Consider the following 17794-nt stretch of genomic DNA (forward strand, 5'->3'; position numbering starts at 1 on the left):
TTATTTTGTCACCTTACATCACTAAAAGTGCAACACCAAGCGATCAAAAAGGCGTATGCCCCCCAAAATAGTACAAATCTAACCGTCACCTTACCTGCAAAAAATGAGCCCCTACCTAATCGCCCAAAATATGTAAAAACTATGGCTCTCAGACTATGGAGAAACTAAAACATAATTTTTTTGTTTCAAAAATTATTTTATTGTGTTAAATGTAAAAAAAATAAAAAAGTAGACATATTAGGTATCGCCGCGTCCATAACAACCTGCTCTATAAAAATACAACATGACCTAACCCCTCAGGTGAACATTGTAAAAAAAAAATTTACGGTGTCAAAATTTTTTGTCACCTTACATCACAAAAAGTGTAATAGCAAGCGATCAAAAAGTCATATGCACCCCAAAATAGGGCCAATTAAACCGCCATCTCATCCTACAAAAATTATACCCTACCTAAGATAATCGCCCAAAAAATAAAAAAAACTATGGCTCTCACACTATGGAAACACCAAAACATGATTTTTTTTAAATATTTTTTTGAAAATGATATTATTTTGTAAAACTTAAATAAATAAAAAAAGTATACATTTTATGTATTTCCACGTCCGTAACGACCTGCACTATAAAAATATCACATGAACTAATCCCACAGGTGAACACCATGAAAAAGAAAAACTGTGTCAAAAAAGCAATTTTTTGGTCACCTTACATCACAGTGCTATTACACTTTTTGTGATGTAAGCTCACAAAAAGTGTAATACCAAGCGATCATAAAGTCATATGCACCCTAAAATAGTACAAATCAAACCGTCATCTCATCCGGAAAAAAATGACTCCCTAAATAAGACAGTCGCCAAAAAATAAAAATAAAACTATGGCTTTCAGAATATAAAGACACAAAAAAATAGTTTTTTTCAAAAATGCTTTATTATGTAAAACTGAAACAAACAACCAAAAAAAGTAGTCATAAAAATAGCACATGATCTAACCTTTCAGATGAACGTTGTGAATAACAAAAAATAAAAACAGTGCCAAAACAGCTATTTTTGTTACCTTGCCTAAATTTATATAGAGCAACCAAAAATCATATGTACCCTAAAATAGTACCAACAAAACTGCCACCTTATCCGTAGTTTGCAAAATGGAGTCACTTTTTTGGAGTTTCTACTCTAGGGGTGCATCAGGGGGTCTTCAAATGTGACATGGCAACTTACCTAAAATGATCTCAGTGAAATCTGCCCTTCAAAAACCATATGGCGTTCCTTTCCATCTGCGCCCTGTCGTGTGCCCGTACAGCAGTTTACGATCACAAATGGGGTGTTTCTGTAAACTACAGAATCCGGCTAATAAATATTGAGTTTTGTTTGGCTGTTAACCCTTGCTTTGTTACTGTAAAAAATGGATTAAAATGAAAAATCTGCCAAAAAAAGTGAAATTCTGAAATCTCATCTACATTTTCCTTTAATTCTTGTGGAACACCTAAAGGGTTAACAAAGTTTGTAAAATCCGTTTTGAATCCCTTGAGGAGTGTAGTTTCTAAAATGGGGTCATTTTTAGGCGGTTTCTATTATGTAAGCCTCACAAAGTGACTTCAGACCTGAACTGGTCCTTAAAAAGTGGGTTTTGGGAATTTGTTTCTAAACTTCTAAGGCTATTTTCACACTTGCGGCAGTGTGATCCGGCAAGCAGTCCTGTCGTCAGAACTTCCCACCGGATCAGCCGATCTGGATGTGACTGAAAGCATTTGTGAGACGCATCCGGATGCGGATCCGTCTCACAAATGCATTGCAAGAACGGATCCGTCTCTCCGCTTGTCATGCGGACAGACAGATCCGTCTTGTATCTTTTTTCACATTTTTACCGGTCTGCGCATGCGCAGACCAGAAGGACGGATCCGGCATTCTGAATACGGTTTTCTCTTTTGCCTGATCAGTCAAAATGACTGAACTGATGACATCCTGATGCAGTCTGAACGGATTACTCTCCATTCACAATGCATGGGGATATGCCTGATCAGTTCTTTTCCGGTATAGAGCCCCTGTGACGGAACTCTATGCCGGAAAAGAAAAACGCTAATGTGAAAGTACCCTAAGCCTTCTAACGTCCCCAAAAAATAAATTGGCATTCACAAAATGATCCAAACATGAAGTAGACATATGGGGAATGTAAAGTAATAACTATTATATGAGGTATTACTATCTGTTATAAAAGCAGAGAAATGTAAATTTGGAAAGTTGAGAATTTTTCTAATTTGTTTGTAAATTTAGTATTTTTTTTAAATAAAAATTAAAAAATATTGAATGAAATTTACCACTATCATGAAGTACAATGTGTCATGAGAAAACAGTCATGTTGGATAAGTAAAAGCGTTCCAAAGTTATTACCACATAAAGTGACACATGTAAAATTTCCAAAAAACGGCCTGGTCCCTATAGTGAAAAATGGCAGGGTCCTGAAGGGGTTAAAAGGTCTGCTTTAAGTTTATTTTAACAAATGTGCGGGAAATTTACTAATGTATTTGTCAGGCTATGCAGTCCTGTATTAAAGGCAATAGGTCTGCACCGTGATGCGGGGTTCACATGCCCAGTACTCGTGTTTTGTGGACCCGCGGCCTGCGACACGAGCACGGTGGCAGCACGGTCGTATGAATGTACCCTCAACCAGTAGTACTCAAAAAGTCAGAATTATGAATTTTTATATATGGAGCCCTATAGTGAGATATGGAGCACCATAATTATATACAGTATAGATAGCCCTTAGTAGCACTCATCACTCTGTATGTATGAGGAGCACTATCGTGATCAGGCAGAGGTTGCCCTTATTCTTAGTACAGGGTGGCCCATGAAAAAGTAGCCAGTATGACAAAATGAACGAGCAAGTGGATTCTTTTGGGGAGGGGTTAACCCTTAGAAGACCAGGCAATTTTCCATTTTTGAATTTTTGTTTTTCACTTTAATGTTCCGTCCTGCCGCTAGTGTGAAAGTACCCTAACATGGGGGACGATTTATCATGAAAGGTGGTAAACTGCACATTTGTGACTTTTTAAAGCCATTTCTCAAAAAATAAAAAGAGAAAAAGAGAGCTGCAGCACCCTCTCTCTGCGGGCCTCACCACTTTTAGCGTCTTTTACAGCAGTTTTCTGGGGCTGGCGCAGATATTAGTATAGGTGCATAGACAGGGCAGTCTGTAACGCGGGGCAAAAGGGGCAGCTGCCCCGGGCCCAGTGGCTGCCTCTTGAGCAATGGCGGATTATAATAGGGGCATTTGAGTTGGCAGCCCTGGGCCCTTTGACTCTAGGGGGCCCATCGCCCCTTATTGGTTTTCAGTCACACAGTGTAAAGCGCAGCATCTGGCACCGCACCTGGGTATCACACACCTGTATACATCTGGCACCGCACCTGGGTATCACACACCTGTATACATCTGGCACCGCACCTGGGTATCACACACCTGTATACATCTGGCACCGCACCTGGGTATCACACACCTGTATAGGCAGCGGGTCTATGATAAATCTGTATGGACGAGGAGCCTGCCCTGGGGGAATGGTTTAGGATGGGGCTGTGAGGTGTATACAGCTAGATGCACAGTTATCACCGTATACTTTCAGCTCTTCCTTGGCACATGGAGGGCAGCTATGCGCCACCTAGTCTCAGGTGCCCAGTATATCCCGTCCGTACAGACTCCCATCACCAGACGCCCTACCCGCAGTCATTTGGCTGGGGCGGTGTAGGGAGTTGTGATGGGAGGAGTCAGGTCCGGGGCGGGAGATTTATAAGTCCGGACTGTGAGGTCTGCGCCATAAGTGATGCCTGGAAGAGCCGCAGACACAGCTAGAAGCATGCAGGCCCGGGGCTCCGGGATCACTGCAGGAGGAGGCGGCCGCCTGTCCGTCCTCCAGCGACACCTCGTATCCTTCCATTGGTCCGGCACATAGCCGAGCTGAAGACAGGTATAGGGTGACTGGTACACAGGTCTGTGCAGTCTGCAGGAAGAGACTGGTATAGAGTGACTGGTACACAGGTCCGGGCACTGTGCAGTCTGCAGGAAGAGACTGGTATAGGGTGACTGGTACACAGGTCTGGGCACTGTGCAGTCTGCAGGAAGAGACTGGTATAGGGTGACTGGTACACAGGTCTGGGCACTGTGCTGTCTGCAGGAAGAGACTGGTATAGGGTGAGTGGTACACAGGTCTGGACGCTGTGCAGTCTGCAGGAAGAGACTGGTATAGAGTGACTGCCACACAGGTCTGGGCACTGTGCAGTCTGCAGGAAGAGACTGGTATAGAGTGACTGGTACACAGGTCTGGACACTGTGCAGTCTGCAGGAAGAGACTGGTATAGAGTGACTGGTACACAGGTCTGGACACTGTGTAGTCTGCAGGAAGAGACAGGTATAGGGTGAGTGGTACACAGGTCTGGGCACTGTGCAGTCTGCAGGAAGAGACTGGTATAGGGTGACTGGCACACAGGTCTGGGCACTGTGCAGTCTGCAGGAAGAGACTGGTATAGGGTGAGTGGTACACAGGTCTGGACGCTGTGCAGTCTGCAGGAAGAGACTGGTATAGAGTGACTGGTACACAGGTCTGGACACTGTGCAGTCTGCAGGAAGAGACTGGTATAGAGTGACTGGTACACAGGTCTGGGCACTGTGCAGTCTGCAGGAAGAGACTGGTATAGGGTGACTGGTACACAGGTCTGGGCACTGTGCAGTCTGCAGGAAGAGACTGGTATAGGGTGACTGGTACACAGGTCTGGACACTGTGCAGTCTGCAGGAAGAGACTGGTACACAGGTCTGGACACTGTGCAGTCTGCAGGAAGAGACTGGTATAGGGTGACTGGTACACAGGTCTGGACACTGTGCAGTCTGCAGGAAGAGACTGGTATAGGGTGAGTGGTACACAGGTGGCTCCACTGGGCACTGCGCAGTCTGCATTACTATAGGCAGGGATGTAGTAAGGAAATGTACTGAGGGGAGAACCTATCTATATGTGACATGGCCGCACTGTAAAGTGTGTGTGTATGTGTGTATATATATATATATATATATAATCAGTATACAACTGTTTAAAGGAAACCTGTCACCAGGATTTTGCGCATAGAGCTGGGGACATGGGCTGCTAGATGGCTGCTAGCACATCTGCAATACCCAGTCCCCACAGCTCTCTGCTTTTTTATTGTGTTAAAAAACCTTTTTGATCAATATGCAAATGACCTGATATGAGTCCTGTGTCCGGAGAGGAGTCAAGCGGAAAGGAGCCCAGCACCGCCCCGCGTCTTCCGAATCTCCTCCTTGCTGGCTGACGTCACAGAGCTGGAGCGCCGAAATCTCGCGATGCGCGAGCTAGTGCATGCGCAGTGTCGGCATCATGTTCATTCCCTGTGCTGGCATCAGCACAGGGAACGAACTACGCATGCGCTAGCTCGTGCATCGCGAGATTTCGGCGCTCCAGCTCTGACGTCAGCCAGCAAGGAGGGGATTCGGAGGACACGGGGCGGTGCTGGGCTCCTTTCCGCTTGACTCCTCTCCGGACACAGGACTCCTATCAGGTCATTTGCATATTGATCAAAAAGGTTTTTTAACACAATAAAAGAGCAGAGAGCTGTGGGGACTGGGTATTGCAGATGTGCTAGCGGCCATTTAGCAGCCCATGTCCCCAGCTCTATGCACAAAATCCTGGTGACCGGTTCCCTTTAAATTTATTTTCCAGTTGTCCTCTACAGCCAGACAGGTTTATCAGAATTTACCCCCTACACCAGGTTTCAGGTTATACAGCCAATAGTTTTTCCCCTCATATCTCTAGGCAGGGTCACCGATGCTCCGGCTGCAGCGCCACTGCTTCTGGTCCCCGGAACTGGGACTGAGACCGATGTGCTGTCTACATCACAGGTGGATCTTTTTTCTTAACCCATGTACCCTGCCTGGCCATAAGAAAAAAAAGGGGTTTGTGGTCTCAGAGAACCCTTTAATAGATGTGGAGCTTTATACTCCAGGAAACACCAGTCTTAACAACTTGATTGGGTCTTCATGCAGTATAACTAACGGTACCTGTACACAAGGAGATTATCCTGTAAACTATCGCTAAATTGCACATAACTGCACGATTATCAAGCAGTGTTGGGGTCCATTCACACGTCCGCAAATGGGTCCGCATCCTTTCCGTAATTTTGCGGAACAGGTGCGGACCCATTCATTCTCTATGGGGACGGAATGGATGCGGACAGCACACAGTGTGCTATCCGCATTTGCGGAGCGCGGCCCCGATCTTCAGGTCCGCAGCTCCGCAAAAGATAGGACATGTCTGTCACGAACTATGGATCCGATCGGTCCGGATCCCACAGCTCTGACGTAGTGGTCTGTGACGGAGTCTGCGCACACACAGAGACCTCACGTGACCGGGGTATTACCATCCGGCTAACACCCCCCCACTACACTTTGGTAACTGCCACCACGTGGGTTCCCGGTCCACGAGCCGACTATCCAGGTCATTCACTATCACACAGATCAGTGGATGAACCGGATATCACTTACTGACCAACCGCAGTCAATCACCACCAGCTACAATTCCTAAATGCAATTTAACTAACTACCTGGTAACGTCTCTTCAAAGGCAAGGTACGTTGTTCAGCAGCTTAGAATATGGAAGACTTGGCCACTTAGATTTTATAATCTTTAATAAGAGGTAAAAAGCAGTGCATACAAATCTAATGAAAATGACTATAAATCTACAGACTAATAATAACAATATAAATAATCACGACAGTTCAAATGAAAGGGAAAAAGATGAAAGAATACTTAGTTTCTCTGGAGGGTTTCAGATGGTCGTTCATATGTCCTTTTTGAATCCTTGCAAACCCAGTTCAGTATGTATCAGGGGAGACCCTCAAAGTTCTTCTGATACAGGGATATGCCGTCAATGTCCAATTAAGTGTCTGGTGATGTTCCATGGGTCTCTCTCCTCTGTTCTTGTGCACGGATTTTTATGAACTCTCCCATGGGCAGGAGACTTACTCCGGTCAGCCAATGGCAACAGAGTGACTGTGAAGCCTAGGGATTGGCCTCCACGTGTTTTATGACCCCCTCAAAGTTCAGTTCCTACAATGAGGATTATACTTAAGCCCGTATCTCCCTGATACATCGGCATATTTTTATACAGAATACATATTTGCGATCCTTATTTATTTACATACAGAATGAGACCACACACGGTAATGCTGGGACCTGTAGTTCTTCTACCACCCATAGGGGAGCTACAGAATCACATCCTCTGGTCATATTTGATACCCAATTAACCACAATACTCTGTAGAGCCTGGATCTGGTGTCAGAAAGGGCATAAGTTGATTCATAAATGAAATATGAAAGTGGACTGGTTTTATGCCCAGAGCTAATTAAGGGCTATTAGCTCTCCTCAAACCAGACCTGGAAATTAATGACGTCACGCTCCAGCCAGGCTTGACAGCGAGCTGATCTTTATCTTATAGGACAGGATGAGCTGGGCCTGGTATAGCCTTTATGACCTTTTATAGCCGGCCTCACAGAGTAGTGGTAATAAAAGTGTCCATCTATATCATAGGTGACCCAGGCTTCAGGAAAATGAGAGTTCACTCTTCTTTTACATATGCCAGAAGCTTATAAGATGGCTCCCCAGAGGAATTATGTATGTATGCCGGCACACCTCCCTCTTTTAAAAGGTTGCCTGGGGAAATGGCCACAAGCCTAGTCCACAGCAACCCAGCCGTCTCCGGCCGATTCTCCCTGCCGCGACAACCCGTCGGCGTTTCCATGTAAACTACCTTTTCTGTGCTGCACGGTGAAGTTGTACTGCTGCAAAATCAGGCTCCATCTCAGCAGTTTCGCATGGTCTCCTGCGAGACGTGCCAACCAGCTGAGGGGATTGTGATCGGTGATCACTGTGAAACTGTGTCCATACAGGTAGTGTTGTAGCTTTGGCAGGGACCACACAATAGCTAAACACTCCTTCTCTATTGTGGAGTAGCTCGTCTCCCTGGCCAGTAACTTACGGCTCAGGTATAGTACAGGATGCTCCTCCCCGGCCTGGTTCACCTGACTCAGGACTGCACCCAGACCAAAGGCGGAAGCATCCGTGTGGACCACAAACTTCTGAGTGAAATCTGGGGCCTGAAGCACAGGAGAACTGGCTAGTGCATCCTTCAGGGCCTGGAAGCCTTGCTCGCATTCCGGCGTCCATGACACCATCCTGGGCAGCTTCTTCTTGGTCAAGTCTGTCAGAGGCTTGGCCAGGGCGCTATAGTTCGGGATGAACTTCCTATAGTACCCGGCCGTTCCCAAGAAAGACATGACCTGTTTCTTGGTGAGAGGTGTTGGCCATCTCGTAATGGCTTCCACCTTCTCTATTTCAGGCCTCAGTGTGCCTCCTCCTACTCTGTGGCCTAAGTAAGTGACCTCATTCATGCCCAGCTGGCACTTGCTAGGCTTAACAGTTAGTCCAGCCGCAGCAAGTTTGTCCAGTACTTGCGACAGGTGCACCAGGTGCTCCTTCCACGTGGGGCTATACACGGCAATGTCGTCTAAATAGGCGACAGCACATTCTTCTAGTCCTTCCAGCAAGTCATTCACAAGCCTTTGAAAGGTGGCTGGCGCATTCTTCATCCCAAACGGCATTACAGTAAATTCGTGTAAGCCGAAAGGGGTGATGAGCCTCCGAGGTCAGGGGAATCTGCCAATACCCCCTGCTCAGGTCCATGATTGTCAGGTAGCTGGCTCCTGCCAACTTATCTAACAGTTCATCAATCCTGGGCATGGGGTAAGCATCCGAGGTTGTGATGGCATTCAGTTTCCGATAATCCACACAGAACCTGGTTGTCTGCTCTTTCTTCGGGACCAGCACCACCGGTGAGGCCCAAGCACTGAGATTTCTGAATGACCCCGAGCTGCTTCATCTCCTCGATCTCCCTCCTGAGGTCTGCCTGGACCTCCATTGAGACGCGGTAGGCGGACTGCTTTGTGGGAGCATGTGTACCTGTGTCCACATGATGGACTGCAAGGTGTGTTCTCCCGGGTTTCCCTGTAAAAGTGTCACGGTGAGCCGTCAACACTTCTAAGAGCTGAGATCACTGCTGGGACGAGAGTTGAGGGTTAAGTCCACCTCCAACTCTCGAGTGTCAGCTAGCAGATCTAGTAGGGGGTCGGCCTCCTCCCTTTCGGGCAGGCTGCAAACCGGCATAACATGTGGCGTTCTCTCGTGATGCTCCTTGAGCATGTTGACGTGAAACGTCTTCTGTCTCCTACCTCCCTCTCCAAGGCCCACCACATAATTTACCTTACTCAGACGTTTGACAATGGGGTACGGCCCTTCCCATGCAGCTTGCAGTTTGTTTTGCCGCATCGGCAGCAGGACATAGACCTTCTGCCCCTCCTGGTAGATTCTCTCTCGGGCAGTGCGGTTATACCACTGCTTCTGTTTGCTTTGGGCCTGCACCATATTCTCCTGTAACAGACCTACAAGCGACTCCATTTTGTCTCGGAACCTGAGGACATAGTCTACTACAGAGACTTCCGTTCCGGCAACCTTGCCTTCCCAAGACTCTCTGATTAGGTCTAGGGGACCTCTTACTCGTCGACCATACAGGAGTTCGAAGGGCGAAAACCCGGTTGACTCCTGGGGAACCTCTCTGTAGGCAAATAGCAGGTGAGGTAGATATCGTTCCCAGTCCTTCCCTTGCGCCTCCACGAACGTCTTCAGCATCTGCTTCAACGTCCCATTGAAGCGCTCACAGAGGCCGTTTGTGGGTGGTAAAGGCTGGCTACGATATGGTTCACCTGTATTTTCCTACAGAGCCCCTGCATTAGTTCAGACATGAACTGAGGTCCTTGGTCACTGAGAAGCTCAGCTGGGAACCCCACTCTCGTGAAGATCCCCAGCAGGGCGTCTGCAACCTTGTCCGCCCTAATGGAGGATAACGCCACTGCTTCCGGGTAGCGTGTCGCGTAATCCACCAGGGTTAATAGGAACCGTTTACCCGAACTGCTGGGGATGGCCAGTGGACCAATGATGTCCACAGCCACCCTCCTGAAGGGTTCATCAATTATCGTTAAGGGATTCAATGGAGCTCGGTGACGGTCTCCTGCTTTGCCAACTCGCTGACAGGTGTCGCAGGACCTGCAGTACTTGGCGACCTCTGCCCCGAGGCCAGGCCAGAAAAAATTCTGCATCACCCGGGACTTTGTTTTGGTTACTCCCAAGTGACCAGCTAAGGGGATCTCATGAGCCACTTGCAGTAATTGTTCCCTGAACTGCACAGGTACAATGAGCCGCCTCTTGAGTAGCCCCACCCTACTGTCACTGTGGGAGATGTCCTCCTTATACAGTTTCCCATTGTCCCAACACACTCAGTATTTGTCTCCCTCAGTGGGAGGGCTGGCAGCTAACCCTCTTAGCTGCTCCAAGGTAGGGTCATCTCGCAGGGCCTGCTCAAAGGCGGCACTACAAGTCCCAGCCAGCTGTCCTGTGGCGAACAGGGACAGTGGCTGAGGCTCTGACGCGGTTAAGTCCACGGGGTCCGAACCGGTGGAAGAGGACACTTCCACTTGCTCTTCCCCAATGGAGCGTTCCGCTGCGACTTTTGCAGCCCTGCGAGTGACGGGCAACACAGGCACAATAATGTCATCACATTTAACATTTGCACAACTTGAATCAGTTAAACACATGTCCGCTACCTGTGTACATACACCCGCCATCCCCTCTACATCTCCTGTCGTAGAAGAACTGCTCCCACACACCCCACCTCCCGCGGTCCACCCCCAAGGTTTTCTGATGTTATGCAAACATCCTTGCACAGTACCTCGGTATGTCCAGGGACCTCCATAGGGACGGGTGAGTCCTGTGTGCTTCCAGGGGGGCACGTAGCACGAGACCAATCGTCTTAGGTCAGTGCCTAATAAAACATTTGTGGGGATCTCCGCAGAGACTCTCACCTCCCTTACTCCACTCCCAGCCCCCCAATCAAGGAAAACACGAGCTAGGGGAACATTAGGGCTCACCCCCCAACTCCCGTGATGGTGAGGCTTTTGCCGGGAATAAGGTCTGCGTCATCCACTAGTTCAGGCCGAACTAGTGTGACTTTGGCTCCTGTATCGCGGAAGCCTGTGGTGCATCGGTTGCCCACAGTAACCGACTGTAGGTTGTCTGCGGTGTGTCTTGCAGCTCCATTCACCAACAGCACAGATGATGGGTTGCGGGCAAGCTTGCCAGGGGGTGCTGTCTTCTTCTCCGGGCACGAGTGGCTGAGGTGTCCTGGCTTGCCGCACGCATAGCACTTGCGCACGTCTGTCGGTGCTGGCTTGACTCCTTCGGGTCTTTGTGCAGGCCTGTGAAAGGGTCGCTGGACCGGAACCGACAAAGCTGGCCGGGAGGAAGAAGCAGATGAAGAGGTTCCTCCCAGGCGGGACAGAGTGTCTTTGAATGCCCGAGTGCTGGGCATGGCGACGTATTCATCGGCTAGCTCGGCCGCCTCTCGCGCACTCTTCGGCTTGTGCTCACATACGTATTTTTGCACATCCGTGGGGCAATTGGAGACAAACTGTTCTCGGACCATCAGATCCGCCAGGGACTGCTTGGTGTCCTCTGTGAGGGGATCAGACCACTGTTGGAAGGTGGTCTGCAACTTGCCCAGATGGTCCATAAAAGTATCTCCGGGCCCTCTCCGCAGGGACCGGAACCGTAAACGGTAAGTCTCTGGAGTCAGCTGGTACTTGACCAGAATAGCCTTTTTGATGACCGCGTAACTGGTACGCTCTGCTAATGGTAGTCCGACCAGGGCCTCCATAGCTTTGCCCTTCAGTGTGGACATTAGATGTCCCGCCCACTGCGGCTCTGGTACCTGGTACTGCTGGCATGAGGTTTCAAAAGCATGCAGGAAAAGATCAATGTCACAGTTCTCAGACTCCATCACAGGCAGTTTTGGCTTGACCATCAGGGATGGGCCTGTGGATGTAGAATGCCGGTCGGACCCCTGAAGCTGTACTCGGGCCATGTCCAGTTCATGCCTGCGGACAGCTTCCCGTTCTGCAGCCTCGCGCTCAGCCTGGCGCTCTGCCCGACGTGCCTCCAGCAGCCGAAAATATAAGTCCGGGTTACTGAGCATTAGTTGGTCCAGACCATTTTGGGATGGCATAGAGACAGTTATGTCCAGCTAGAGGACTGCAAGCCCCAGCAGGCTGTCCTCCTCCCAGTTCATCATCCTCATTCTGGAAGGGGTCACCTGGCTCAGGGGCCCCTGAGTGTCCTCCATTCTCTGAATCCTGCAGGGATGACTCTTGACTCCTCCGTGCACATAACTCCTGGATAAGGACAGTCTTATTTTTCCCATATACTTGGATGCCTTTGTGCTCACACAGAGCTGTGATATCAGACACGCTCAGGACGTCATAATTCACGGATTCGGACATTATTGCCAAATAAAAGATAGGACAGAAAACAAGAGAGAGGGGAGGGGACTGTCGTGAATTATTATTCTATCAAAACGAATGCACTGTGCTTCGTCTTCCAGAATTTTTCAATCCTTTAGTACAGAGTTATGGACATAACTTCATGCACTAATATTCTAAGCATACAGAATCCCGTAAGCTGCCACCAGAAAATGTCACGAACTATGAATCCGATCGGTCCGGATCCCACAGCTCTGACGTAGTGGTCTGTGACGGAGTCTGCGCACACACAGAGACCTCACTTGACCGGGGTATTACCATCCGGCTAACACCCCCCCACTACACTTTGGTAACTGCCACCACGTGGGTTCCCGGTCCACGAGCCGACTATCCGGGTCATTCACTATCACACAGATCAGTGGATGAACCGGATATCACTTACTGACCAACCGCAGTCAATCACCCCCAGCTACAATTCCTAAATGAAATTTAACTAACTACCTGGTAACGTCTCTTCAAAGGCAAGGTACGTTGTTCAGCAGCTTAGAATATGGAAGACTTGGCCACTTAGATTTTATAATCTTTAATAAGAGGTAAAAAGCAGTGCATACAAATCTAATGAAAATGACTATAAATCTACAGACTAATAATAACAATATAAATAATCATGACAGTTCAAATGAAAGGGAAAAAGATGAAAGAATACTTAGTTTCTCTGGAGGGTTTCAGATGGTCGTTCATATGTCCTTTTTGAATCCTTGCAAACCCAGTTCAGTATGTATCAGGGGAGACCCTCAAAGTTCTTCTGATACAGGGATATGCCGTCAATGTCCAATTAAGTGTCTGGTAATGTTCCATGGGTCTCTCTCCTCTGTTCTTGTGCACGGATTTTTATGAACTCTCCCATGGGCAGGAGACTTACTCCAGTCAGCTAATGGCAACAGAGTGACTGTGAAGCCTAGGGATTGGCCTCCACGTGATTTATGACCCCCTCAAAGTTCAGTTCCTACAATGAGGATTATACTTAAGCCCGTATCTCCCTGATACATCGGCATATTTTTATACAGAATACATATTTGCGATCCTTATTTATTTACATACAGAATGAGACCACACACGGTAATGCTGGGACCTGTAGTTCTTCTACCACCCATAGGGGAGCTACAGAATCACATCCTCTGGTCATATTTGATACCCAATTAACCACAATACTCTGTAGAGCCTGGATCTGGTGTCAGAAAGGGCATAAGTTGATTCATAAATGAAATATGAAAGTGGACTGGTTTTATGCCCAGAGCTAATTAAGGGCTATTAGCTCTCCTCAAACCAGACCTGGAAATTAATGACGTCACGCTCCAGCCAGGCTTGACAGCGAGCTGATCTTTATCTTAGAGGACAGGATGAGCTGGGCCTGGTATAGCCTTTATGACCTTTTATAGCCGGCCTCACAGAGTAGTGGTAATAAAAGTGTCCATCTATATCATAGGTGACCCAGGCTTCAGGAAAATGAGAGTTCACTCTTCTTTTACATATGCCAGAAGCTTATAAGATGGCTCCCCAGAGGAATTATGTATGTATGCCGGCACAATGTCCAATTCTTGTACGCAGCTGCGGACAAGAATAGTCATTTCTATAGGGGTGCCAGGCGGGTGTGTTGCGGATCTTCAACACACCATGGATGTGTGAATGGAGCCTTAAAGAGGACCTTTCACCTGTATAAACGATGTTAACTAAGTATGCTGCCATATAGAGCGGCGCCCGGGGATCTCACTGCACTTACTATTACCCCCTGGCGTCGCTCCGTTCTCCCGTTATAGGCTCCGGTACCTTTGCTTCTTAAGTTATAGTAGGCGGGTCTTCCCTTGTCCTGTGGGCGTCTCCTTCTCCTAGGCTGCAGCGCTGGCCAATCGCAGCGCACCGCTCACAGCCTGGGAGAAAAAAACCACCCAGGCTGTGAGCTGTGTGCTGCGATTGGCCAGTGCTGCAGCCTAGGAGAAGGAGACGCCCACAGGACAAGGGACAAGACCCGCCTACTATAACTTAAGAAGCAAAGGTACCGGAGCCTATAACGGGAGAACGGAGCGGCGCCCGGGGATAATAGTAAGTGCAGTGAGATCCCCGGGCGCCGCTCTATATGGCAGCATACTCAGTTAACATCGTTTATACAGGTGAAAGGTCCTCTTTAACCACCTCCGGACCGCCTAACGCAGATTCGCGTTCCGGAGGTGGCAGCGCTGCGCACAATCACGCATATACGCGTCATCTTGCGAGACGCGAGATTTCCTGTGAACGCGCGCACACAGGCACGGAAGGTAAGAGAGTTGATCTCCAGCCTGCCAGCGGCGATCGTTCGCTGGCAGGCTGGAGATGTGTTTTTTTTTTTAACCCCTAACAGGTATATTAGACGCTGTTTTGATAACAGCGTCTAATATACCTGCTACCTGGTCCTCTGGTGGTCCCCTTTGTTTGGATCGACCACCAGAGGACACAGGTAGCTCAGTAATATGTTGCACCACTACACTACACCCCCCCCCTGTCACTTATTAACCCCTGATCACCCCATATAGACTCCCTGATCACCCCCCTGTCATTGATCACCCCCCTGTCATTGATAACCCCCTGTAAGGCTCCATTCAGAGGTCCGTATGAATTTTACGGATCCACTGATAGATGGATCGGATCCGCAAAACACATACGGACGTCTGAATGCAGCCTTACAGGGGAGTGATCAATGACGGAGGTGATCACCCCATATAGACTCCCTGATCATCCCCCTGTCATTGATTACACCCCTGTCATTGATCAACCCCCTGTAAAGCTCCATTCAGATGTCCGCATGATTTTTACGGATCCACTGATAGATGGATCGGATCCGCAAAACGCATACGGACGTCTGAATAGAGCCTTAGAGGGGCGTGATCAATGACTGTGGTGATCACCCCATATAGACTCCCTGATCACCCCCCTGTCATTTATTACCCCCCTGTCATTGATCAACCCCCTGTAAAGCTCCATTCAGATGTCCGCATGATTTTTACGGATCCACTGATAGATGGATCGGATCCGCAAAACACATACAGGCGTCTCCCTGGAGCCTTCCAGGGGGGGTGATCACCCCATATAGACTCCCTGATCACCCCCATGTCATTGATCACCCCCCCCCCTGTCATTGATCACCCCCCTGTCAGGCTGCATTCAGATGTCCGTATGATTTTTACGGATCCACGGATACATGGATCGGATCCGCAAAACACATACGGACATCTGAATGGAGCCTTACAGGGGGGTGATCAATGACAGGGGGGTGATCACCCCATATAGACTCTCTGATCACCCCCCCTGTCATTGATCACCCCCCCCTGTCATTGATCACCCCCCTGTCATTGATCACCCCTCTGTAAGGCTCCATTCAGACATTTTTTTGGCCCAAGTTAGCGGAATTATATATTTTTTTTTCTTACAGTCTCATATTCCACTAACTTGTGTCAAAAAATAAAATCTCACATGAACTCGCCATACCCCTCACGGAATCCAAATGCGTAAAATTTTTTGACATTTATATTCCAGACTTCTTCTCACGCTTTAGGGCCCCTAGAATGCCAGGGCAGTATAAATACCCCACATGTGACCCCATTTCGGAAAGAAGACACCCCCAGGTATTCCGTGAGGGGCATATTGAGTCCATGAAAGATTGAAATTTTTGTCCCAAGTTAGCGGAAAGGGAGACTTTGTGAGAAAAAAATAAAAAATATCAATTTCCGCTAACTTGTGCCAAAAAAAAAAAAAATTCGATGAACTCGCCATGCCCCTCATTAAATACCTTGGGGTGTCTTCTTTCCAAAATGGGGTCACATGTGGGGTATTTATACTGCCCTGGCATTCTAGGGGCCCCAAAGCGTGAGAAGAAGTCTGGTATCCAAATGTCTAAAAATGCCCTCCTAAAAGGAATTTGGGCACCTTTGCGCATCTAGGCTGCAAAAAAGTGTCACACATCTGGTATCGCCGTACTCAGGAGAAGTTGGGGAATGTGTTTTGGGGTGTCATTTTACATATACCCATGCTGGGTGAGAGAAATATCTTGGTCAAATGCCAACTTTGTATAAAAAAATTGGAAAAGGTGTCTTTTGCCAAGATATTTCTCTCACCCAGCATGGGTATATGTAAAATGACACCCCAAAACACATTCCCCAACTTCTCCTGAATACGGCGATACCACATGTGTGACACTTTTTTGCAGCCTAGGTGGGCAAAGGGGCCCACATTCCAAAGAGCACCTTTAGGATTTCACAGATCATTTACCTACTTACCACACATTAGGGCCCCTGGAAAATGCCAGGGCAGTATAACTACCCCATAAGTGACCCCATTTTGGAAAGAAGACACCCCAAGGTATTCCGTGAGGGGCATGGCGAGTTCCTAGAATTTTTTATTTTTTGTCACAAGTTAGTGGAAAATGATGATGATTTTTTTTTTTTTCTTACAAAGTCTCATATTCCACTAACTTGTGACAAAAAATAAAAAATTCTAGGAACTCGCCATGCCCCTCACGGAATACCTTGGGGTGTCTTCTTTCCAAAATGGGGTCACTTGTGGGGTAGTTATACTGCCCTGGCATTCTAGGGGCCCAAATGTGTGGTAAGGAGTTTGAAATCAAATTCTGTAAAAAATGACCAGTGAAATCCGAAAGGTGCTCTTTGGAATATGGGCCCCTTTGCCCACCTAGGCTGCAAAAAAGTGTCACACATCTGGTATCTCTGTATTCAGGAGAAGTTGGGGAATGTGTTTTGGGGTGTCATTTTACATATACCCATGCTGGGTGAGAGAAATATCTTGGCAAAAGACAACTTTTACCATTTTTTTATACAAAGTTGGCATTTGACCAAGATATTTATCTCACCCAGCATGGGTATATGTAAAATGACACCCCAAAACACATTCCCCAACTTCTCCTGAATACGGAGATACCACATGTGTGACACTTTTTTGCAGCCTAGGTGGGCAAAGGGGCCCATATTCCAAAGAGCACCTTTCGGATTTCACTGGTCATTTTTTACAGAATTTGATTTCAAACTCCTTACCACACATTTGGGCCCCTAGAATGCCAGGGCAGTATAACTACCCCACAAGTGACCCCATTTTGGAAAGAAGACACCCCAAGGTATTCCGTGAGGGGCATGGCGAGTTCCTAGAATTTTTTTATTTTTTGTCACAAGTTAGTAGAATATGAGACTTTGTAAGAAAATTTTTTTTAAAAAAAAATCATCATTTTCCGCTAACTTGTGACAAAAAATAAAAAGTTCTATGAACTCACTATGCCCATCAGCGAATACCTTAGGGTGTCTACTTTCCGAAATGGGGTCATTTGTGGGGTGTTTGTACTGTCTGG

At 47.7% G+C, this 17794-nt stretch overlaps 1 protein-coding gene across 1 annotated transcript in view; it reads left to right on the forward strand.

Annotated features, from left to right (window-relative positions):
- Positions 1 to 3761: 3761 nt before the first annotated feature.
- The window catches only part of LOC120983444 (phytanoyl-CoA dioxygenase, peroxisomal-like), a 106934-nt gene continuing 92901 nt past the window's right edge, over positions 3762 to 17794 (forward strand). The window contains exon 1 of the mRNA XM_040413191.1: positions 3762 to 3907. Within this exon, the coding sequence (XP_040269125.1) occupies positions 3806 to 3907 (102 nt within the window). The 5' untranslated portion in view covers positions 3762 to 3805. The remainder of the gene's footprint in view (positions 3908 to 17794) is intronic.

This window comes from Bufo bufo, chromosome 1, assembly GCF_905171765.1.
Source record: "Bufo bufo chromosome 1, aBufBuf1.1, whole genome shotgun sequence".
Lineage (NCBI taxonomy): Eukaryota > Metazoa > Chordata > Amphibia > Anura > Bufonidae > Bufo > Bufo bufo.